General features: G+C 38.2%; 3 protein-coding genes across 3 annotated transcripts; all 3 read right to left on the bottom strand.

Moving 5' to 3' along the window:
* Positions 1 to 2,060: 2,060 nt before the first annotated feature.
* On the bottom strand, positions 2,061 to 2,993 carry LOC140070143 (olfactory receptor 12D3-like). The gene has a single exon (XM_072116477.1). It carries the CDS (start codon positions 2,991 to 2,993, stop codon positions 2,061 to 2,063), a length of 933 nt encoding a protein of 310 aa, XP_071972578.1.
* Positions 2,994 to 8,878: 5,885 nt separating this feature from the next.
* LOC140070142 (olfactory receptor 12D2-like) lies at positions 8,879 to 13,446 on the bottom strand. Its single transcript, XM_072116476.1, has 2 exons — positions 12,528 to 13,446; positions 8,879 to 8,952 (listed from the first exon to the last, which is right to left on the bottom strand). The coding sequence occupies exons 1-2, from the start codon at positions 13,444 to 13,446 to the stop codon at positions 8,879 to 8,881; spliced, it is 993 nt and encodes a 330-aa protein (XP_071972577.1).
* Positions 13,447 to 21,435: 7,989 nt separating this feature from the next.
* Positions 21,436 to 22,365, bottom strand: LOC140070141 (olfactory receptor 12D1-like). Its single transcript, XM_072116475.1, has one exon. It carries the CDS (start codon positions 22,363 to 22,365, stop codon positions 21,436 to 21,438), a length of 930 nt encoding a protein of 309 aa, XP_071972576.1.
* Positions 22,366 to 26,013: the final 3,648 nt, after the last annotated feature.

The raw sequence follows: 26,013 nt of genomic DNA, 5'->3' as shown, positions 1-26,013 counted from the left end.
ACGAGTATACTCGCTCATCTCTAGTGGCCACCCAGTATTGTGAATTTTTAAGTATCCAGGCAATTCATGTGGTCCAGGCTGCCCGGAGGCAAGAACAAACTGTCTACATTTGGCTGTGCTTCCTCCTCTAATATCCTCAGCCACGTTCCAGTGAATCGTATGAATGCACAGGGTGTCACCCAAATTCTCCTCCTCATCCTCATGCTCTAAAACAGTTCCATGGCTTGCCTTGTGTGGACCAGCCTGGCACCTGTTCCTCCTTTTCTTCTTTGTCTGCCATCATTACATTCTCCATCAGGACCTGAAGAGCTATTTCTAGCAGGTGAAAGATGGTAAAAGATGATATTGCTGATGGTGGGGGTCATCTGCTCTGGCTATATTGGAAGCAGTGCAGCACTGAGCAAATGTACCTCATGGAGGCCCTATCGGCCTTTCACCAGGATGTTCCCAAGGAATGGATTTTCTCCACAAATGCAGCTGAATTTACCAGAAACTATTCCCCCCACCTTATGTCCAAAATATCACAAGAATACTTCTAACACATGGCTTTGTTGTTTGATCTCAGATCTCAGATCTGGAAGACTAAAATACAACAACCAACAAAATACATTGATCAAATGTAATCCACTTGAGTCTGCTCCCACCAAATCCACCTCTCTACAATTACACATGATTTATACTCTGTGAAAACCTCAGACTCTGATCGACATTAGCTTTTTATCCAGTCCAAAAAGGACATGTTGTTTTTAACCATAAGATACCCATAGTTTTTCTGGAAATACACAACCCTGATCTCCAACTACAGTGTTGGAGGTAGAGGGTAGCTACCTCCGAACACGGCATCCAAAATACATCTAACATCAGAATGGCAAAAACAGTACTAATTGCAAAATGTGCATGTTCTGAATTTAACGCCCCCTTCTCTGCTGTGACTGGTGCATTTTGCTTAGGCTGCAGAAATGTGGCGTATGTCGGACAGAATTGAAGCAGTTGGTCTGACTAAGCACTAACATACCCCTTTCAGTGCACATTTATTTTGTTTTGTCGGTCACAGTGTAGCCGTGACAAAACGGGTGCAGACACTTTATAAATACTTATGCAAGCAGTTTTCACATTCTTTCTAGTGCAAAGTCAGAAAGAAAACTGGTACAAACACTTTAATAAATGTGGGCCTTTGTTTCTCTGCACTTATCACTAAGAAGCAGTGATCTAAACTTACCTGAAATGGCATTATACATCTTCATGTCGCAAGCTAATTTTTCCCTCTGCCTCCCTGCTCTACTGGAGAAGCTGTGGCAAAAGAGGCACCTTCTTACATATCTTGATGAGCTGTAACTGTCTTTCCACATTGTGGAATAAGATCAGTACACTTATTGGCACCTTAACAGTCCATTAACTCTTCAACCTAAACTAGACCTCCTCATGATAAGACTCAACATTTTTAATTAATCTCCAACAGACCTAAAATGCAAAGTTTAGGTTTGTACTGAATTTTGTGAATTCAGATCTCTCCAGGACCCGAATATAAACTTCATTATAAGCTTGGGTCTGGGTTCAGTTGAACCCTTTGTTAATGCCACCGATCAGTGCCAGCTGTTAGCTTATTGGATGATTCAGACACTGGCACTAGCATGTCACTATTTTAGGGAGAGTCATCGCTTTGCTAGTGGCATTTAACAATTAACACCCGCAAGCAGGTGTTAGGTAGCCAAGCCAGAACAGTTTCATTTTAATTCAGATTCAAAAGAGTCATAACTTTCCACCGGAAGTCCCACAACTGCCTAGATATCTCTGACATCTTTGAAACCATGAATTCTACCTGTGTATACAGAAGAATATTGTCCTACAAGTCTCACACTGTAGAATCTAACCACAAAAAGGGGTATACTCCGGGCCTTCGACTGACCCAATTGGGTATTGCTTATTCCCCTCTGGTCAATGCCTGGAACTACTGATATGTTGGACTCACTGACTGTGCTTGGAATTAAAAAAGTATTATTTCAGATGGGAAGTGTTGTCTTTTTACTAAATTATTTGTTATTTTTTATATTGATACAGTTTTAGTTATTAGATCTCATAAAGAGTTTCTTCAAAGCTTTCTTCATATCTTTGTTTCTTAATGTATATATAATTGGGTTTAAAGCCGGAGTTATAACAGTGAAGAGAACTGCAGCCATTCTATCTTGGTCTAAAGAGTCTTTCGTAGTAGGACGTACATAGGTGAAAACGGCTGTTCCATATTGAAGGGAAACAACACAAAGGTGAGCGCTACATGTAGACAGTGCCCGTCTTCTTCCTTGTGAAGTCTTTATTTTGAAAAGAAATTTACTTATGAAAATGTAGGAAAGGATAGTCAACAACATGGTTGTTGTAGTCCATGAACCGGTAATCCTTGTAACAAGACGTAGATTAAGAGAAGTGTCTGTGCATGCCAACATAAGCAAAGGTTTTACATCACAGAAGAAATGTTTCACTCTATTTGGTCCACAGAATGGAAGCCTTGCAGTCATAACAGTATGAACCAATGCATGACAGAACGCAAGCACCCAAGTACACAAGACTAAACATAGACATGTATTGGGACTCATGATAGTCGTGTATCTCAAAGGATGTGCAATAGCCACATATCTATCATAAGACATGACTGAAAACAGTACAACTTCTACACTCCCCAAGAAATGGAAGAAATGGACTTGAAGCAGACAGCCGTAAAATGAGATCTTCTTCTCTGATGAGATAAGATCAACAAGCATCTTAGGGACAACCACTGACGAGTAACAGATGTCAAGGAAAGCCAAGTTCCACAAGAAGAAATACATAGGTGTATGGAGAGCAGGATCTAAAAAAGTGACAGCCATGATACAAAAATTTGCTGTCAAATTAATAATGTATATTACAAAGAAAAATGAAAAAATCATCCCCAAGAACGCAATTTGAATTGGCAGCCCAACCAGGACAAAGTCCGTCACTAATGTGTAGTTTTGGAGAATCATTGTATACAGTTGCAGTGCTGGTTATAGTAACTTGTTTAACGTTTTAACCAGAACTCAGTCTATAGTGTTGGGTAATTATAGGGACAGCCCCTTTGGTAAGTTTACTTAATATTTTAACAAACCTTAAGTTATGATAACTGGTGCTACTTCTGTACAGTATAGAAACATAATAAAATTGCAAAAATTGAAGAGAAACTGGTTTATGAAAGCAAATATTGATGATCTTTCTAGAAAACAATAAATGGTAATGTTGTCAGCAAATTTGACTTCACTTGTCTTCACTTTTTGTGGCAATCTACCATAAGCAGAGGGAAAAAGAATAGAAAAAAGTACTGGCAAAAATTGGAGCAGTGACATAATCTGACTAATTTTGCTCATCTTTATCTCCAGCCTAATATCCTTTTATCCATTAATTTCTTACAGATGCAGTATTTGAAACTATGCAAGTAATTCTTAACCATATATCTATATAAAGATTATATAATCCAAGTAATAGGCAGCACTCCAAATTAGGGTGCCTTTATTCCCAGCCTTTCATCATTCTTCCTATAACTTGTGTCATAACAGTTACAGCACAGTACAGATTCACAAGACCACATTACATGACATATGGTGAAACAATTAGAGTACGAAATACAATACAGGGGTGGGATAGCCTGAGTAGATGCACAGGAAGCTACCTACAGTCGCACCCTTCTTGACAGTAAATTCTATTAGGTTCAACTGCAAGTATACCAGATTAAGAGTAGGTAAGTCGGAGGATAGAGTTGAATGGTGTGACTTTTGCAAGTGTAATGATTAAGTAATTTGAGTTTGACAAATACTTACAAGAAAGAGTCCCTTTGTTTACTTCTGGTTCAATTCTGGTCTTATTCTTTTGTGCACTTATAATTGCACTTAAAAGAATGCACTGCAGACCAAGGTCTGAGGGACCTTAAAGGGATATTCCCACGCAGACAAGTTAGGGCATATCCACGGGATAGGGCCTTATTTGCTGATCAGTGGGGGTCTCAGTGCTAAGACCCCCACAGATTGTGAAAACGAGTATGAGAGTAAGGGAGCAGATGGCCGCTCCATTAGTCTCCATTAATCTCCATGGAGCTGACGGATATTGCCGATTGCCATGCTCGGCAATCAGCTCCATTAGTCTAAGCAGCCCCGAGACCCCCACTGATCAACAAGTCAGGCCCTATCCACCGGCCATCTAACTTGTCTTCATGGGTAAACCCCTTTAAGTATGTATTTATACACCCCAGACGACTTGTTTAATTTTACAATGTGTTCACAAGAGGTTGGAGAGAAGACAGAAGGATGGCTGGGACTTCTGGCACTGAGTTAACCACATGTACAAAAAACAATAAATACAATACAGTTGCAGATACAAGACTTTATAAGACTATTGCAAGATATTTGTCTACTGTGTAGAAATTCACTGAAAAGAAGGAGATACTTATCTTTTCTCTTTCTAGTTTTCCCGTCAGTCTAATTCCTTTTTTGCCTAGTTTCTTTTACTAATTTTCCTTGTGTTAAGTTGCGTCTGTGCCTGATAGTATAACTTTGCTGCCTGGTGTGGAGGATGAGACTTTTTACAAAAAAAAGTCACAAGAGATTGCACAAAAAAAAAGACCTGCTTCTTCCTGCCAAGTTAGACCACCTTAGACCTGGTGAGCATTTTTGCCCTTTTTTCGCAATTTTTACAAAAGTCACAGATGGCCAGTACAACTGACTTTAGCCTAAACATCTGGATTTGTTAAAAAAATACAGTGAATACATTAAAAAAAGTGCACCAAGAGTTGCAAATGTGTTAAAGTTGCAGAAATAGGTAAGCCACTACGCAAAAAATTTTTTTTACAGGATTGTGTATTATTTTGAAAAATGCTGTAATATTGATGGTGAATCATAACCATCAAAATGACTGTGCCCCAGTGAAAAAGAAGATGAGTAGGGATGCCCGAATCCAACTTTCATTATATTGATGGCCTTTACACTGTTACTTACTTTCAGTATTGAGAGGACCTTTATTAGAAGTTCAGGTTTGGCTAAGACCCTTCCCCCCCCTGCCATTTACACCCGCAACTGTGGGCGTTAACTCTTTAAATCCAACTGGCAAATTTGCCAATGCCATTTAAAACCCTACACTGGCACTTGCATGTTAGCCCAGCACACAACTGCAATGGTTTAAATGCCGCTGGGGTGTTACTGGTGGAAGTTCAGGGCTGGATTTGGTACTTACTTTATATTAGTTTCCACGCACTTGCAACCACAATAAGGTTAAGGGAGACTTAAAGAAACCAAAAATCCCACTTACTCAAGTATTACATTAAAGATAGTTTCTTTTAACAATATTTGTGATTGTGATCCCCATTTTCTCATTATGAATAGCATTTTGTTTAGATAACTCTATCTTCATGTGGAAGTCACTAAGGACTACCCCCAAAAATTACATAAATAATGGAAAAAAAATATTGACCCTGTTTTACTACCATTAGGACATGGAAACTAACACTTCTATAATAATTTATGATTTGGAATAATTATTTTATGAGAAATTGTTACATATTTAGATTACTAGCTGTAGCCATAGGCACTGCCCAAGATAGTAAATATCTGTTCTTAAATATAACAAAAAATAAATGGGTTAACCGAAAAAATATTTTGCATATAGTTTAGTCTGACCAAATGGACTTTTCTGCTATAGTGAATACAATTTGCCTAAAGTGAAGGGAAAGGAGTCAAACTGTCAGAGAAGACATTGTTAATTTCCCCGATGGCTTCTGTGGTTTAACAGATTGGTTACAGGATGCACATTTCCCCACAAAATATAGTCTATGACGTAACCTAAGTCACAGAAGGCATCTGTGCAAAATTTATTGTGATGCGACACTGCAGATTCCTTTTGCAGATATACACATTATAGAATAATATATAGATGATTGCTGCTCTAGAGAATCAGAAATGATATAACAGCAGATTTATACTCCAGTCACACCCAGACGGTAGATAGATGATTACAGCTCTGAATGTGACTGGAGTATCCACAATTATTTAACAACAGATAGATGATGCACTGGATGTGACTGAAGTATTTAATGGAAATGAAAAGATGGCAGCTCTGGATGTGACTGGAGTATCACAGATAATAAAATTGTTGTAATTGAGAGCATATTACCTCACACATAAGTTGCCCTATACTGAAAAGTATAAAAGTAGATTGAAATTCCAGTCAAAGCCAGAGCTGCAGTCATCTGAAATAACATAATGGTAGATAGATGATTGCAGCTCTGGATGTGACTACAGTATATAATGGCAAGGAGTGTGAGTATCACAGATGATATAAGCATAGGAATTGAGAATATAGTATCTCATATCTAATATGACCTTGCATTTTACCTCACATATTTTTCACATATTAACTCACACATAAGCTGCCATATACCCATTGCCTTTAGTATCCAAATCAGGCTCATAGCTTATATTGATCCCCTATGGCAAAACTGAGCTATGATTGGTTGCTTTCTGTCACACCAGCCAATGGCTCCTTTAGATTGCAGTTAATACTTGTATTTTTGGAAAGCACGAAAATTTCAACTTAAAACCTAGTCTATGCCATTCCCTGAGTCAAAGAGAGTGGCTTTAAAAATGTGTTGAATGTAAATGTGACAATGCAGATACTTTTAGTGGACACACATACATACACATACATACACACACACACATACATACACACACACACACACACACACACATACATACATACATACACACACACACACATACATACACACACACATACACACATACATACACACACACACACACATACATACACATACATACACACACACATACATACACACACACACACATACATACACACACACACATACATACATATACACACATACATACTTACATAAATACACACACACAGATGCATACACACATACATACATACACACATACGTACACACACACACATGCAAACATACATACATACACATACATACATACACTCAGCTTTACAATATATATTAGAATTTTATCTTGCAGCGCTTGAAGGTAGAAATTTGTGTGACTTTCTGCAGTAAATCTTCCACATACCTTTATTTTTTATTCAGTGTATTATGTTTTTGGCCTTATTTTATGTGACAAATCTACTAGATCTTAGTGACTAGATCTTAGTATGGTAGACACACCATTCCCTGTGCTTTGATAGATTTTGTTGTAAATACCTTGTAAAATGATGTTACAGTTGTACTATTTCCATGTACAACTTTCCTTGTTGCTATTATTCCACAGCCACAAATGTGATGTTTTCAGAATGTACCGGCAGGAGTCTTGAACAGATTTAGTCTAATATTTGGTCAATTCAAGGATTGAATCAGAAGAGACTGTTGAACGGCCCTCTATTCACAGATCATGAGACACAATCATTTCTGAGAAATGATACCAGCCTTTATATAACACTCTATGACTATGTGGAACGTCTCTTTTGGGGCAATTTAGTCTTATGTTTATACCAATTACATTAATGGTCCACATTTTGTTAGACTCAAAACAAATACGTAATAAATACAAAAATATGAATTGTTTTCAATAACAAGGAGGTTAAATTCCCATAGTGGTTCCTTTTGGGAAGCAAAAAGAAAAAGAAAATTCCAGAATCAGAATAATGTCAAATTGTTATAGTTTTGTGAAGATTGTAAGAAAATTGTAACTGCATCTTTTAACACCTTAAAGGGGTTGTCCACTTTAAACACATTACAGCAGATAGTCAATATTGTTTGTGTAATATAAAGTTATTACATTTTCCAAAACATTTCTGTATGAATTCCTTCCTGTTTCCGAGATCTCTGCTCACTTTCTTTCTATAGGAAGCTAATGGGGGTCATTTACTAAGGGCCCGATTCGCGGTTTCCCGACGTGTTACCCGAATATTTACGATTTGAGCCGAATTTTTCCCTGTATTGCCCCGGGTTTTTGGAGCATGCGATCGGATTGTGGTGCATCGGCGCCGGCATGCAAGCGACGGAAATGGGGGGGGGGGCGTGGCCGAACGAAAACCCGACGGATTCGGAAAAACCGCCGCATATAAAAAAAAAAATGTCACTTGGGACGCGCTTACCTTCACTCAGCCCGGCTCGGTGTACTCCAGTGCGTTGCGATGCTTTTTAGCGCAGCAGCGACATCTGGTGGACGGCAGAGAACTACCTTAGTGGAATGCCGGAAGACCTGAATCCACCGCAGAGAAGGCGCCGCTGGATCGTGAATGGGCCGGGTAAGTAAATCTGCCCCAATATGTTTACTTTCTGTAGATAAACACTGGATCAAGGTCATGTGATGCATGGCTCATTAGCAACACACAGCTTTTATTTGACTATGGTTTATAACGAGTCATGTGTGACATCACATGAACATGAAACGGTGTTTATCGACAGGAAAATAATTGATGAAGCTTCCTTTTGCATGACAGCAAGCAGTCAACAAGCAGACATCTTGATACAGAAAGTATATCGGAAAAATGTATAACACAAACAAGATTAATGCATTTTTTGGAATGTGCTGAAAGTGGACAAATCCTTTAAGGACATGGCCCAGGACAAAGCATTCTTTTTTCTTTTTTTTTCCTGCTCAAATTCACAACTTTTTTATTTTTTATCCAATACGAGCTTATGATGGCTTGTTTTTTGCAAAATTATTTGTATTTTCCAATGGGTTTATTAAAAAAAAATGGAAAAAAGCTTCAATGATTCAATTTATTAACTCTTTCCTGCAGCAGAACATGAAACAGCTGTTGTGCCTTGCCATTTTTTTAATAAAAAATTTTATGCGGTTCACCAAACAGTATAACAAATATAATAAAATTATTCTTTAGGGGAGAACTGTTAAGGAGACACCAAACAGGTTTTCTTAAGTTTTAATAGCAAATAAAACACTTTTTTAAGGAAACTGCATTTGCCTGTGTCACCATATTCTGCGAGTTTTTATTCTTTGATCAAAAGAGGGTTATTAGGGCTTGTTTATTACGGGAAAAGGTAACGGTTAGATTGGTACTATTATAGGGTACAACTGACTTTTTGATTGCTTTCTGCTTTCTTCTTGGAAGGTAGGAATCACTAAATTTGTCTTGAACCTAATAGACCACCATGCATAACAGATACGGAGGTCTTTACCTGACCTCGGCCTGCTCCTTCTGTCTCTCTCTCCTTAGCTGCCACAATCATTTTTGATCACTGCAGTTAAAGGGTTAAATGTATGTAACAACCGGTCTCCTGCTGCGGGTCATGCTGGTACATTGGCAATGCAATTAACAGTATGAAATAGATTGATCAAATGCAGCAACGGTCAACTAATTTGGAAAATCTATTTCGTCCTGTGTCGTTAACCTCTGTGCCTCTAGCCTTCTTCTATAGTCTAGATAGATATTAGGGGGGGAAGTATTACCACACTTGTGCCACAATTCTGTTGGTTTTGCGCCAAAACACTGTCTAAAATGCCTTGCACCACAGTTATCAAGGCTTTTAAACCATTTTTGGCAGTTTTCCGACTTGTCCTAATAAGGGGCGTGGCCTTTGGGAACATGGGCGTGGCCGACATGAAATCGTCCGTGCTCACAAAAATTTGGGCGCACAGTTTAGACCAACTAAAAGTAGGTCTAAAGTAGGAGCCGACAGTCTAATACTGCACCAGGATTCATCATCACAGTTTTCTGGCACAGAAAAAGACTATTGTCCTCCAGCTAGAAACTGGCGAAACCTGAGACACATTGTTAAATCCCCCCACTGTGTTGTTGTGTCTCACTAGTTTTTTTTATTAGGAATCCCCATCTGCATAGGATATTATGAGGAACCTGTCAAGCAACAGAGCATCCACAACAAGACTTGGCGCTAGCTGTCAGACTCACTAAGTGGTGGCGATCTCATCCTGTGACATCCCTGCGGGCTATGGCATGTCAACTCAGAAAAAAAAACCTGGGATAGGGGAAGTGGGGTAACACCGGGAGATACAATACACTGATGGACAAGTAACAAATACAGACAGACATTTAGAGTCAGACAGAAACAGGGTCAAAAGCAAGATGGTGGCAAAGGTACAGAATCGTATAGCAATAGAATGGCCAGTAAGCATAAAAGAGGTCAGCAAACACACAGAATAGCAAACAACAAAATAGAAAAAGCTCTAGATAGCAAAGATAAGACTGATTAATCAGCACCCTCTGAAGGAACTGGCAGAATATAAAGGGAGTAATGGACACTGCCCCCAGCACTGACTGGTTCAACCATCCATCACTCAAGCCACAGCTGCAGAAACAACAAGCTCAAACTCACACCTAGCTTACCATAAGGAAATATCCTGAAAGGGAACTGTCAATCTTAGGCAGCTACTGGTGTGGTTTTTAAGCACAGAAGTCTGAAACCTCATCCCATTCAGAGAATTTCTAGGTCTAATAGGCAAACTGCCAGATACAATACATTTCAGTACTTGTGTACTGCAATGTATTGTATAAGGGATCAAGGTATCCCCAGTGTAAATCCCCTAGTGGAACAGTAACAAAAAGTTAAATAAACTTATTAAATAAATAAATTAAAATCTCTTTACAAAAATCCCCCATTCCCTTATTTATTATTATATTTTTGGAAAAAAATAAATAAAACCCACCCCACCAAATTGGTATTTTTGAATCTGTAGTAACCTTGCCCAAACAGATATTACATAATTAAACCCATATTGTGAAGGGTTAAAAATAAATAAATCTCATCGGCCTAAATATATGGCAAAAAGAAGAATTATTATTTTGTAGAAAAGATTTAAGTTTTAATCTACTAAAAACTGTTTAAATTTGGTACCTCCATGATCATACTGACCCACAGAATAAAGTGGAAACCACAGTGAAAGCCATAAAAACAGGACCCAAAATAAAATGGCGCAAATTTTTTATCAATTTCACCACATTTGGAATTTTTTGACAGCTTTCCAGTACACAGTATGGAATGCTAAATACTAGGAAGTACAATTTGTTATGCAGAAAACAGGTTTTTATACAGCTCTGTATTCAAAAAAATAAAAATTCTATGTAATTTTGAAAGTGGGGAGTGAAAAATGGAAAAGGGTTGTGTCCTTAACAAATTTATGAGAATATTAGTGACTCCTAAACCACACCATGCACCCGTGATATAGAAGATATTGGTTAAACAAAAATACAGCAACAGTAATGGAGTAATTTAAGCAGCTGAAAAAAACTTCTAGAGCTACTTGTCAGAGGTAGAGCAACTTTGGATGGGTAGAGGAGATGGTGGTTGGATAGAAGAGGGAGGAGCGTTAGTCAGATGGGTATAGGTAGGTACCAACCAGACAGATTAGGAGAAAGCACTGTATGTTCAAAACTTGGAGTATTTGCGCTTATAACTTTAATAAGTCTTAGTCCTGGTTGATGTAGTGTCATATGATGGATGAGTCCTATAATCCATATTTAGGTAATTCCTGATGGGTGTTGCCTTAATATGATTTTCCCAGCAGGCTGCACCAGAACAAGTAGTGGACTACGCCATGTAAAATGGAGAACAGGGTCCTGCTGCGGCTGCAGAAGGACTGACAGGGGTTTTGAGGGACCTCACTAGTGTGGCAAGCAGGGGATGAGCTGGCTTGAAGCGCTAGAGAGGGAGAGGAATAGGAAGCAGACAAGCACTCAATAGTGAAGGCCGATGAAGAAATAATAATTCTGCCTGATTAGAACACTTTAAAATATTTTAATGTGTTCTAATCAGGTAGAATTATCACTATATCTCTAGAACATAAACCCTTTATTTCATTTCTTGATTTCTACAAATTAAGGCCGATGAAGAATCCTGCACCATCTTGGATAAGCTGAGTATGGTGTGGAATGTAGAAAGTGAATGAGGAAATTTGGGAAGTCTACAGATGTTGAGTGGGGTTTCTTGCATCTCCTGTGGACCATGCATGAGAAGAAACCTGGAGTAGGAGATAATAGCTCCAATACACAACCTCCTATTCCATCATCAGCCCCATTCCCCCCATCCAATCTTTTAAGAAAACCTTTTTGATCATGATTTATGTTTTACATTCCCCTAAAGCTATGTAATTGTATCAAAGTTATGGTTTATTATATGTATAGACAAAAGCCTACTACATATAAGAGGCTGAGAGCAATTACTTACTCTCAAATGATTTGAGCGATAGCTCTTCCTCCTTTTCTGATTGTTTTCTTTTTTATTTTGTATATGTTGCTCGTAAAAGCTTGACGATTCTTAACATTTGGTTAAGTTCATTTATGTAAAACCCTGAGAAAGAATTACACGTTCTAACCTAGTTGCTTTACATGCAATTTCAATTACATACTGTTGTTGGAAAGACTCATAAGACAAATATCCTAAAGTCCAACTTATAAGCCTACAAAAAAAAACATTCCTCTAAGGCTTTAGACGATAAGCTGTAAGCTACAATAAGTATAGTGGTAAACCCATTCTATCAATGTATGCTTTTTTAAATATTAAATACAGATCTACTCATAAGAACGTAAAAAAAGCTTCTTCAGAGCTTTCTTCATGTCTTTGTTCCTCAATGTATATATAATTGGGTTCAATGCCGGGGTTATAACAGTGAAGAGAATGGCAGCCATTCTGTCTTGGTCTAAAGAATCTTTTGTTGAAGGGCGGGCATAGGTGAAAACTGCTGTTCCATACTGAAGAGAGACAACACAGAGGTGAGCGCTACATGTAGACAGTGCCCGTCTTCTTCCTTGTGAAGTCTTTATTTTGAAAAGATATTTACTAATAAAAATATAGGAAAGGATAGTCAACACTAAGGTTGTTGTAGTCAATGTACCAGTGATCCTTGTAATAAGTTTTAGATTAAGAGATGTGTCTGCACAAGCTAATATGAGCATTGGTTTAACATCACAGAAGAAATGCTTGATGTCATTTGGTCCACAGAATGGAAGCTTTGCAGTCATAATAGTGTGTATTAATGCATGAAAAAATCCAATAACCCAAGAACACAAGGCTAAACATAGACAAGCATTGGGACTCATGATGGTCGTGTATCTCAAAGGATGTGCAATGGCCACAAATCTATCATAGGACATGACTGAAAACAGTATGACTTCTGTACTCCCCAAGAAATGGAAGAATTGCACTTGGAGCATGCAACCATAAAATGAGATCATCTGTTTCTGAGACAAAAGACCTATGAGCATCTTAGGGACGACCACCGATGAGTAACAAATGTCAAGGAAAGCCAAATTCCACAAGAAGAAATACATGGGTGTATGGAGAGGGAGATCTATTATAATGATAGCCATGGTACAAAAATTGGCTGTCAAATTAATTAGGTATATTATTAAGAAACATAAAAAAGTAATCTTCATGAAATCAATCTGAATTGGCAGCCCAACCAACACAAACTCTGTCACTATTGAGTTGTTTGGTAAGCTCATTGCACAAAGTATGTGTACATCATAAAACGATGGAATTGATGTGAAATTGACCTAAAAAAAATATACAGGGGATTATTTATCTTAGAATTTTCTTTTTTTTCTAATATTTTTGCAACAGTTTTTGGCACACTCAGGAAATGTCAGTTATGAAGTTATTTGGGTGCTATGACTATCCGACTGAAAAGCAAAGAATTTAGTTCTTTTAAAATTGAGCATTTTTCTAAATTTTTGATACATTTTTATTTTTTCATAATTAAACACAAAAGATATCATTAACATTTTTCCACTAATTTGAAGTACAATGTGTGACGAGAAAGCAATCTCAAGATTACCTGGCTCTGTTAAATGATTTAAAGGTTATAACCACTTTTTGTGACACAAAGCAGATTTAAAAATCGGGTCTGAAAGCCCTAAAGTGGCTTGGTCCTTGAGCGTTTAAAATCCAGATGTGAACATGCAAAAAAAAAAAGAAGCAATTTTTGTGCATATCGGGGTTAAAAAGTCACAAATCAACTCAGTCCTGCAAAGCATAGGAAATACTTTAAAAGAAGTTGCGGAAATGTTTGAGCCTTTTATGTGACTTTTTGATGAAAAGTCTCAAAGATTTAGCTGCCTGATAAATCAAAAAAGTCCAAAACGAGGAAAAAACAAGAAAAGACACTAACAAATGTCCTGATTATAGATGTATGGTCCTCATAGTATATCGCTCTAGAAAAAAATAAATGATAACGCTCAACAAATTTGGCAACAACCTTGTTTTTTGGTAAATTTATCTATAAGTTGACCTCAAAGCAACATCAAGCACTGGAAGAGGGGATGAGCAGAACGTGAGGCATGTTTGTAGAAGCAAATACTGTACAATTAGTGACCAGCTTCTAAAAAATAAGACATGTGAAAATTGCAGTTTCTGAAGATACCCAAAGACTTTTTCAGAACTTAAAAAAAAAATATATGAATGTAATTCCCTACCGACGTGATGTACTAGTATCTTCAAATAACCCCCCTTTTCCCTAGAACTGATCTAAAAACAAAAAAACAGCAAAAATCATCCCAAAATGTCCAATCTATCAAATTATAATAATGGTTATTCCCACCATTTAATCCCAAATCTGAAAATAGCACCAAAATGACCAAAATCCTACTTTTTTGCTATTTTGCAGCATAAACAAATATTTATAAAAACTGATCAAAAGGTCGTATAGTTCTCAAAAAGGTAGCAATGGAAATGGCATCTTATGTTTTAATTTTTCTAAATGTATTAAAACACAATAAAACCTATATGAATCAACGGGCTTCATCGTTAAATGTCTTAATCATGATCTAAAGGTGTTAATAATATTGTTAGTACCGTAACTTAGTGACATTATAGGGGAGAAGACGTTGTGGAGTTCTCTGGTTGCGTTGATTATTACAAGTGGATTGTGTTACTATTAAGTATCTCATGTTGTATTTTGAATAGAGATGAGCAGACCCGCACGTAAAGGCTGTGTCCGCTCATCTATAAATCATGAATTTACCGTTATTTACAAAAACTATCTTGCTACACCATACATCAGTTTTAACTGTAATTCTATTTACAGGCGGTCCCCTACTTAAGAACACTCGATGACCCCTAGTTACAAACAGACCTCTGGATGTTGGTAATTTACTGTACTTTAGCCTTAGGTTACAAGAAACAGCTATGACAGTTATCAATTGTTTATCCTGGTTCTTATGACAACCCAACATTTTTAATATCCAATTGTCACAGAGACCAAAAAATTCTGGCTGGGGTTACAATTATAAAATATATAGTTCCGACTTACATACAAATTCAACTTAAGAACAAACCTACAGAATCTATCTTGAAAGTAACCCAGGGACCGCCTGTATTTTGTGCTTGTTTCATGGCCATATGATTTTGCACAGTCTAAATATTGATGATGAGTTATTTGGGTTGACACGAACAGCAAAGCAACTACATGACTGCAGTTACGGCTGCTCCCTAGTCAAGTGGCGTACCTAATGTAAACATCGACTGATGGATAAACAATGGATGCACTAGATGTGAATGCACGGTAACAATAAACTGTGGTATGAAATGGTTAATGGTTAATCTGATCTGATTTGTAGATAATCTAGTACATACAGTATATTATTTTCCATACATACTGGCAGTATGCAACACAATAAAGATGATTGGACTAAAAAAGAACCAAAGATACTTGAGCATCACAGTAAAAGACTTTGCGATCCCCTATTTCTAATCTTATATAGAATTCATCTTATAAAAACCTAGATAACATGAAGTCTCTTGACAGAAATGACCTTCTATTGTATTCCAGGGAGAGATGTTAATTGCTATGTTTTGTGAGAGTCACCTGGGGTTGTCAAAAAAATATTGTTAATGGCAAAAAATTTTGAACAGTGTAATTTTTGTATAATGAAACTCTTTTTGTATTATGTGCATATGTTTAAATAAAAAAAACACTGTGTAATTATCATTTGACCATCGGAAAAGATTTACAAATGCTGTTGTAATGGGGCAGGACACGTACAAAACGGTCCCTGCCGGCTTAGTGGGTCCACTTTAAGCAGTGGCTAGTATTAGGGTGTCGGTTACTCCCTGCGCCTAAGTGAATACACATAACAAGACAGATAAATGAATAACGGAGAGGGAAAGTCAGCAATACAGGTCACAACAAGATAGCAAGTAAGGTACTAAGTTGAGTTCACAGGAGAATATTTGAGGATGAAAGCCAATCACAAAATAGGAGGCATTAACTAATAGCTACTGAGAGAGCGAGCAACTGTTTAACCAGGAAAGGAAGATCAATCCTTTAATGATGACGGCTAAAAACAGCTCGTATAGCGATATGATATACAAAAATATTTGTTGCACAGGGTAGCGTGGAGACCACAGTCGCCTACGCGTTTCGGAAAATTCTTTCCTTTTTCACGGTTATTTTATGTTAATAAATTTGCAAGAAATGTAACAATTCGGAAGCACTTCTTTGACATCAATTCGACGCACACAGATAATGCTCCGAATACAGTGCCTAGTTTGTCGAACAAAATATTGGCCCTTAATAGAAATGTGAATTCATTCCAAGACCAATGTAATCTTTCATTACTTCGTCAACTTGGAAGTGACATTACAGGAAATATGGAACAGGATCCGAATACATCATTTGTGACCAGAAATCCTACTTACTATCCAATCACATCTAGACCACAATCTCTAGACGTATTCCAGGAACAAGTGGAACGAGATCTGATACAGTTGAACAGCGAATGCACCTCGAAAAAAATGGCAGACAACTTGCACCCGAAACATAGGAAAGCGATTAAAGAATTAAAAGCTAACAAAGATCTCCTTGTGCGTCAAGCTGATAAAGGAGGTGCCATCACCATTATGAATGGGGGTCTGTACAAAAAATTGAATATGGACATGTTGTCTGATACAGAAACTTACAGAAAATTACAAGTCAACCCAACTTTGGACATACAGCGCCATTTTTTAAAATTATTGGACGACGGAATACATATGGGAGCTATTACACAAAAATTAGCGGATAACATTTACGTAGATTACCCGGTTGTCCCCATATTTCATTCATTTCCGAAGGTCCACAAGCAGACGTTCCCCCCACCTCTCAGGCCCATAGTTGCCGGCATTGGATCATTGGGCGAGAGACTGGGAGAGTGGGTGGATCATCTGCTTCAGCCCTTAGTCACTTCTATCCCGGGATATATCAGAGACACAAAGCATGTGGTAAGACTGTTGGACCATTTTGCATGGGAACCAAATTTCATATGGCTAACATGCGACATTGTCGCATTATATCCCTCTCTTAATCACGATATTGCTATACGTAGTCTGTCACATTTTTTGAATAGATACAGTACATATTCAGATGTTATCCAGGAGTTCATTGTTCTAGCTGTACAGTTTCTTTTGAAAGACAACTATTTTTCGTTTGATGGCGAGTTTTTTATCCAGAAGTGTGGAGCCGCCATGGGGGGTAGATGCTCCCCTTCCCTGGCCAACATATATATGCCATATGGGAGGAGTTGTTTCTCTTTACCCCAATAACCCCTTCCTCTCCCACATCAGGTCGTACGGTCGTTATATAGACTACCTCCTCCTGGTGTGTGGGGGGGGGGGGCGGAGACAGAGGCCCAAGATTTTGTCAAATATTTGAACACCAACGACATGCATTTGCAATTTACATACAAGACTTCAAGGGAAGCAATACATTATTTGGATGTCACATTGGCCTCCAGTGGAGGCCGACTGTGGCCTCCACGCTACCCTGTGCAACAAATATTTTTGTATGTCATTACGAGCTGTTTTTAGCCATCATCATTAAAGGATTGATTTTACTCTACGTGGTATCCTGTCGCAAGCTGGATTGAATTTGTTTGTATGCAGTACTGTGCTCGGAGCCGAGGATCATCCGTGCTCACAATTTCCACATCTTGATCAAAAGTCCATAAGGGTCCAGGTGAGCTGACCGTTTTTCACATTGTTTTTGTTGTTGAGCAAAGGAAGATGGTGCACACAGAGTGCTCTAGATGAGAGGGGCAGGGTTCCAAAATATTTGCAAAATTTCCTTTAATCCCTTACTACCGCATCTTTCGCAAAGCACCAGTCTTAATACATCGGCCCCAATATTTTTTTTCATCATGTATTTAATGCTGTGTATTCAAGTGTAAGTAATAACATGAAAAAGTAAATTTTTTTGCAAAATGCTTGTCACTTTTTTGGAAAAAACAAACAAACAAAAAAAAAGTTGGGCCAGGTCAAGAATGCCTTGACCTGTCACACTTACTATAACCTTTACCAGAAACTTTTGTAGGCTATACCTGTAATGAATGACCACCAGGGATTGGCGTAGACTTTCTTTTAGTGCTGTACCAGAATTCATAATATTCAAATATTATTATTCAAATATTATTAATATTATTATAAATAATATTCAGAATTCATAATACCAACCTGTTCGTTTTAAACATGTACTAAATAGGTCAAGAATTTTTAATTGTGGTGCTGGGATCTTTGTTTTTTAAAGCATATCATTGGACATGTCTGAAAATAAAATAATTTCTGTACTACTCAAGAAATGGACTACAATGTAGCATACAATCATAAAATGAGATCATCTTCTTCTGAGACAAGAGATCTGTGAGCAACTTAGGATTAACCACAGATGAATAAAAGATGTCAAGAATTACATGAATCACATAAATGTAGAACTCTTGTACAATTTCGCCACTGCGTCCGACAAAGTTGCAGATTGTGTTAGTTGAATAGTAATTAGTTTATTTCAATTACCCCAATATACTGGGGGCGGGGGGGGGGACCTGCAGGTTCTTCTAAGGCAGCAGGTTTTTGTCAACAACAAAAGACAATTACCTGTTGCAACTAGTTCTGGAGCCAATAAGAGGGGGGGGGGATGGTGGACCTTATCCTAACCAACAGACCTGACAGGATATCAAAATTACTGGTTGGGGGGAACATGGGTAATCGCGACCATAAAATCTGATTTTATATTATGCGTTATTAGGATAGTTAGTAGAGGAGTAACAAATACTCTAGACTTCAGGAGGGCTAATTTTCAGCAGCTAAGGGAGGACCTTATAGACCTAAACTGGGACCGGTTCTCAAAGACAAAAGAAGCAAAAAAATGGGACTTTTTCACAAATATTCTAAAAAAGGCCTGTGAAAAACACATATCATGTAGGGGAAAGCATAACAGAAGCAGGAAAAAGCTAATGTGGCTAACTAGTACTGTAAGGCTAGCAATAAGCAAAAAAGATAAGGCGTTCAAGGTACTAAAACACGAAGGTAGCAATGAGGCATTACAGGATTATAGAGAGTAAAATAATTTCTGTAAAAAGCAGGTAAAGGCCGTAAAAATAGAGACTGAGAGGAATATTACCAGGGAGAGCAAAAATAATTTCAAATTATTATTCATACAAATGATAAGAAACTAAAATCGGAGAGTGTGGGTCCTCTGAGGTATAACCTGTGGGTCATGGCAGAAGGAGATAAGATAAGTGCCTTCTCCATTGACTTTACACAGGAAAATACCATAGTGAATGACACGATGAGGAATAATGTAAATTCTCTTTTAAATATCAACAGTTTAACCCAGGAAGAGGTACAGTGCTGCCTTACAACCACTAACATATACAAATCACCGGGCCACATGGCATACACCCCCTGGGTTCTGCATGAACTATGTACCGTAAAAGAAAGATCAATATTAAAGATTCCCTGAGGACTGGTTCTGTTCGACAGGACTGGCTCAGAGCAAATGTGGTTCCATTATAAAAAAGAGGATCGAAAAGTAATCCTTGAAACTACAGACCTGTGAGTCTGTTGGGGGGGGGGGGGGGCAAAACATTTTACAAGTTTGCTAGAGTTGCTATCCTGGGGTATTTCACTGTAAATAACCTTATAACCCAGCATCAGCTTGGGTTTATGAGGGATCAGTCCTTTCAGACTAATTTGATTGGCTTCTATGAGAAGGTAAGCTTCAGACTGGACCTGGGGGAGGCTGTGGATGTTGTATATCAGGACCTTACCAAGACATATGACACATTGCCGCATAAAAGGTTGGTACACAAAATGAAATTCAAAAGGTGTCAGTGCTCTACTCAATATACCATAAGAACGTTCTCACTAAATTCCTTTAGATTGAAAATGGAAGTTTTTCTTAGTTCTCTTTCTGTTCCTTTCTCCGCTTCTTTATGCTGGATCCCCTCTCAGACCCCACTCCTCCTTCATGTCAGAGGTCCACTGGAGATCCTACAGTGGGAATTGCGGATAGAGTGCAGATCACCAAGCAAAAGGGTACAAATAATTTATTTATATACTCACAAAGCAGCATTAAAATCACGCATATGAGAATTAAAAAATGCGAAACATCTCATCCGACCTAGGTTTTCCCTCTTCAGGCTTCTTCTGGAAAGAGGCAAAACCTAGGGACCCCTAGGGATCCCTATGTATCTCATAGTTTTCAACATTCACCTGTGCTGTTTATGTACGAAAGGTTGGTCACTAGAGATGAGCGAGTATACTCGTCCGAGTATTCTGTTCGGTCGAGTATTAGCATACTCGGACCGGCTCGTTACTCGGACGAGTATTTCCCCTGCTCGTGATCGAGCATTAAATTAAGTTAAGAACAGTGTTTTCATTGTTTAATAAAATATTCCAGATGTTTCCTGATGTTTTGCTTGTAAGAACACATTGAAATAACACTATTCTTCACTTTGCAGGTGTGCGCGCGTGTCTCCCGCTAGGTTCGGAGATGTTCGGAACATCTGGAATGTGAAGAATATTGTTCTTTCAATGTGTTCTGCACTTAAATGTTCCTGTATTCACTGTTTTTAATGTTTTAATTCTATTCTTTACTTTGCAGATGTGCGTGCGTGTCTCCGAACTTAGCGGGAGACACGCGCGCACACCTGCAAAGTGAAGAATAGTGTTATTTCAATGTGTTCTAACAAGCAAAACATCAGGTACCATCAAGGTAGTTCCTCCGCTGTCCACCAGGTGGCGCTGCTGCGCTGAAGAGCATTGGAACGCACTGGAATACACCGGCCTATTCTAGATGAAGGTGAGTGCAAGCTCCGCGACACTTTCGGGTTTTTAAATGCGGCGGTTTTTCCGAATCGGTCGGGTTTTCATTCGGCCACGCCCCCCGATTTCCGTCGCGTGCATGCCAGCACCAATGCGCCAAAATCCGATCGCGTGCGGCATAAACCCGGGGCAATACAGGGAAAATCGTCGCAAATCGGAAATATTCGGGTAACATGTCGGGAAAACGCGAATCGGGCCCTTAGTAAATGATCCCCATTGTGTTGGTGACTTCGAGCGTTTTTGCTTGAAATGCGAAGGTTGTTCACCTGCCTTATCTCTATGTATACATTTACTTTTTCAATGTGAACAAATAAATCTTGGACTTTATCACATGTCCCACAGCCTTTATTTAGCATCTTTCACTCTGAAAATTTAATCAACTTCTTTAAAGCTTTCTTCATATCTTTGTTTCTTAACGTATATAAAATTGGGTTTAATGCCGGGGTTATAGCTGAGAACATAATGGCTGCAGCCCTGTCTTGGTTTAAAGAATCTTTTGTAGAAGGACGCATGTAGGTAAATATGGCCGTTCCATATTGGAGAGTAACTACAGTAAAATGACTACTACATGTAGACAGTGCCCGTCGTCTTCCTTGGGAGGTCTTTATTTTTATTAGAAATTTGCTAATAAAGATGTAGGAAAGGATAGTCAATGATAAGGTTGATATAGCTAGTGTACCGGTAACGATAAAAAGCAACCTCAAATTGAAAGATACATCTGTACAAGCCAAATTTAGCATTGGTTTAATATCACAAAAGAAATGCTTCACTATATTTGGCCCACAAAATGGAAGCTTTGCTGTCATTATACAGTGTAATAATCCATGGGAAAATCCAAGAACCCAGGAGCACACGGCTAAACCGATACAGACATTATTTTTCATGATGGTTGAGTATCTCAAAGGATGGGCAATGGCCACATATCTATCATAAGACATAACCGAGAACAGAATAACCTCCGTACCACCTAAGGAATGGAAGAAATATATTTGTAGCATACAACCATAAAAAGAGATCATCTTCTTCTGAGAAATAAGATCTGCAATCATCTTGGGGATGACTACAGAAGAGTAACAGATATCAAGGAAAGCTAAGTTCCCCAAAAATAAATACATAGGTGTATGGAGAGAGGTATCAGAAATAGTGATAATCATTATGGACAGATTTGCACTCAGGGTTAACATGTATAATAACAGAAAGACTAAGAAGAAAATCTCCTGAAGATCCTCGTCAACTCCTAGACCGTCCAGTACAAAGTAAGTTGTTGAGGTGAAATTGCTTAAGTTCATTTTATATATCGTATCTGTAATACAATATGATTCAGTATAAACAGTCAATGCATTTTCTACGCTCAGTAAGAGGCATCTAGCAAGATATAGGAATCCGAAAAATTATTGGGCACATTAATGTTGTAAGATTGTTCAAATTGTCGGAAAAACTCATCTAGCAAGCGTCCAATTTTTTTTGTTTTTGGTAAAACATATACACTTAAATGATAAATATTTACATTAATTATTACATTTGTTATATAACAATATTATAAAGAGTTCAATTATATCAAATTTTGATTAACTTTTTGTTCAAAAGAATAAATGAAATTTATAGACATGTCTATGGGTAGAATGAGTTTCGAAAGACTGTCCAGGTCCAGCAAACAACCACAACCAGACTTGGCGCAGGTCGTCAGACTGGGTAAATGGTGGCGAACTGACCTTGTGACATCCCAGAGGGCTATGGCCCTGCCTACAGAAGATAAATCGCAGACCCTGAGAGACCTTGTAAGTTGAAGAGGAACTTATTGGGGCTCATTTACTAAGGGTCGCGCTGCTCACTTTCGTCAGACTTTCTGATATTTTCGGGGATTGCGTGTCTGTGACAGGTATTTAACTAGAGTTTTTGCTGGGATTTTGGCGCATGCGATCCGTTTGTGGCGCAGCTGTGCACTTGGGGTAAACTTCGTCGGACAGGTAAAAAAATGAGCCCCTTTTTGTCTGGCAGCTGCTGGAGCAGAAAGGTAACAAGAAGTCAAACCAATAAGGCCCCTTCCACACTAGCGAGTTCTGCGAGTGCTTTTGACGCGCAGAACTTGCATTGCACTCTGTCCCATTGTTTCCAATGGGTCTTTCCTCATTTGCATTGTTTTACACACATATATATTGTTCTTCACATGCTATTTTGTTCGCACCATTCCACGCGTATCACCCCGACAAGTAAGCAGATGTGCCGAACATCTGTAATCTATTCTTCACTGTGTTCTTCAATGTGTTTTTCACTTAAATGATCCTGTGTTCACTGTTTTTATTCTATTATTCACTGTTCTTCACATCTGCTTACTTGTCGGGAGATAATATACGCGCGGAACAGTGAAGAATAGATTGCAGATGTTTGCATACATCTGCTAACTTATCAGAAGACATTCTTTTTCAATTAAATAAAACATTTTATTCCCGAACCATGGTCCCTTGGAAAAAGTCCCATTGACTTAAAAAACGCGCGTGAAAAACGCAGCGAAAACGCAAAAAAAATGCGAACAACACGCGCGTGAAAAACGCAAAAACGCTAATGACTCCAAGGAAAAATGGAACAAAAACGCAGCCAAAAACGTCAGTTTTTCACGCATTGCACCCTGACGTGAAATGCAACGCTAGTGTGGAAGGGGCCTAACCAAACTCAAGTCTGAGTTAGCAAATCGGGGTCACACCAGGAGAGACAAGACACAGAGGGACAAACAACAGAAAATGGATGGACAAGCAAAGTCGTATAGAATCGGGTAAAATCCAAAATGGTGGTGAGGCACAGAATCGTATAGTGAGAGAATGGTCGAGTAAATGTAGCTGAATATCAAAGCAATAGCAAAAGCAATAGACTAAGAATAGGACTGCAATCAAATTCAGAGCTATTCAGCAAGTTCTGACAATGAGGCTTGTTGATTTTAAATTCTTAGTTTTTTATATTTTAGACATTTCTGAGGTGATAATTTGGTATCTACTTAATAGATGTCATTTGCTTTTGATTTCATAATGTACAGAGGCACATGAAAATATTTTTTTTTACGTTTTTATTAGTTTTATTTGATATTATTACAGAAATGATTGACCTTACATGAAACTTACCATCAGAAATCTATCTATTAAGGTAGGTCTGATGGTAGGTGGCTTGTAACATGCTAAACATCAGTCTAGTTTAACCTAATCCTAAAAAGCTTCCTAAAATAAACTTCCTAAGCTAATATGTTAATTATCAGCAGAGGCTAAAGGGTGATTGATCCCATTGCACTACTACACAACCCAGCAGCCTTTGCCGATAATTAGCATATTATCCAGATAAAGTGTAGTTTAGTTAAAGGGGTGTTCTCCTCTGGGCATGCACGTTCTGTTTCATTAATCTGCCATACATAAACATTTTCTTCAATTAGATGTTATTTAAAAAATGTATCTCTGTAAAGATAATTTCTCATAAATGTAGTCATATGGTCCCTTAGAAACAAGACTGTGTCCTTGGATACGACCACCTCTGCTGAAGTGACTGCACAAAGAAACAAAAAGTTTTTGTATATGAAATGTCCAAGAGTTACTGCATGTCCTAAAGCCATCCTGTAGTAATGATTGCTGAATGCATGTGGTCAGACAGAGCTCAATGTCTGGCCACCGCTGCCAAAATGTGAGGTGGTCGTATCCGAGGAAGTTATCTCGTTTCTAAGAGACAACCTGGCTACATTTATGAGAAATTATCTTCACACAGGAACATTTTTTTAATAACATCCAATTGAAGAAATGTTTATATATGACAAATTAATTCAATTAAATGTAAATTCCCAGATGATCCCATATAAAAAGTATGTAAAGGACAGCCAAGTTCTATAGGAGGAAATGCATGAGCTTATGGAGAGTAAGTTAAGGAACAACTATGATCAGGGGCCTGGTGCTGGCTCTCGTTTTCCCTGTCCTACTCGTCTTAGATGAAATTTCCATTAAGACAGGTCACCAACCCAAAGGACAACCTCAAAGGACGACCTCAAAGCCCATTGTACAGCACTGACGGCATTGTTTTCTATAAAAATTTCCATCAGATTTTCTCTTCACCTGTTTTTAATAAACCTTCTTACATTTTCTGTATCAAAATGTTAATTTAATAAATAAAACATTCTGTAAAATAAAAACATATCTGTGACGACGCATAACTTTATGAACATACGGCTGGCTGCAGATCAATACATTCAGCCAAAGGAAACATTCCCATATTCTGGTTTGATCCCATGTAGTAGACCACATTGCACAGGACTAGAGACCTTGCATCATGCAGAAATGTGATGCAAGGACTCCATGGGGCACATGTATCAGTTTTGCTTGTCTAATTTCTTAGACTTTCATGATTCTTGTGCTCATTTGCAACTTTTTTTTGCACCTAAAACAGTCTCAGTTTGAAGTTTGCCAATGTCTAGTTTTCGGCAGTGTTCCCTGAGTTATCACCTGAATCCAGATGTTGCTCCTTTTTTAAAAAAAGTTGCAATAAAGTCGCAAATTTGGGCTCAAATCTGTGACTGCCTCTGACCAGACGTAGAAAATTAGCTTAGAACTGACTATGACTTTTCGCAACTTTTGTTTTAAAAAGTTTCAAATTCCCCAAGCACCACTAAGGAAAAAACACTAAGGTATATCATATCAGCATCAACGACAAAAAAAGTCCCAAAAAACAGATGGACAAAGGCATACTTATGATGTATGTGCCCCCATGTCTGCTTATCAGCAACGACAGCACTGGAACAGTATTTGGAGAACTGGCGGTGAGGTTTGTCTGGCGGACAGGGGGTCCTTGCATCACATTTCTGTATGATGTCCTGTGTAATGTGTTCTATCACCAAAAAAAAGCAAATAGTGCTAAACTCTGGAAAATAATCGCAGGCTTACTAGTGCCCTAGTGCCAATGTAGGAAATCAG

Source organism: Engystomops pustulosus, chromosome 7 (genome assembly GCF_040894005.1).
Source record: "Engystomops pustulosus chromosome 7, aEngPut4.maternal, whole genome shotgun sequence".
NCBI classification, from domain to species: domain Eukaryota; kingdom Metazoa; phylum Chordata; class Amphibia; order Anura; family Leptodactylidae; genus Engystomops; species Engystomops pustulosus.
This window is presented reverse-complemented; position numbering and strand designations above follow the sequence as displayed.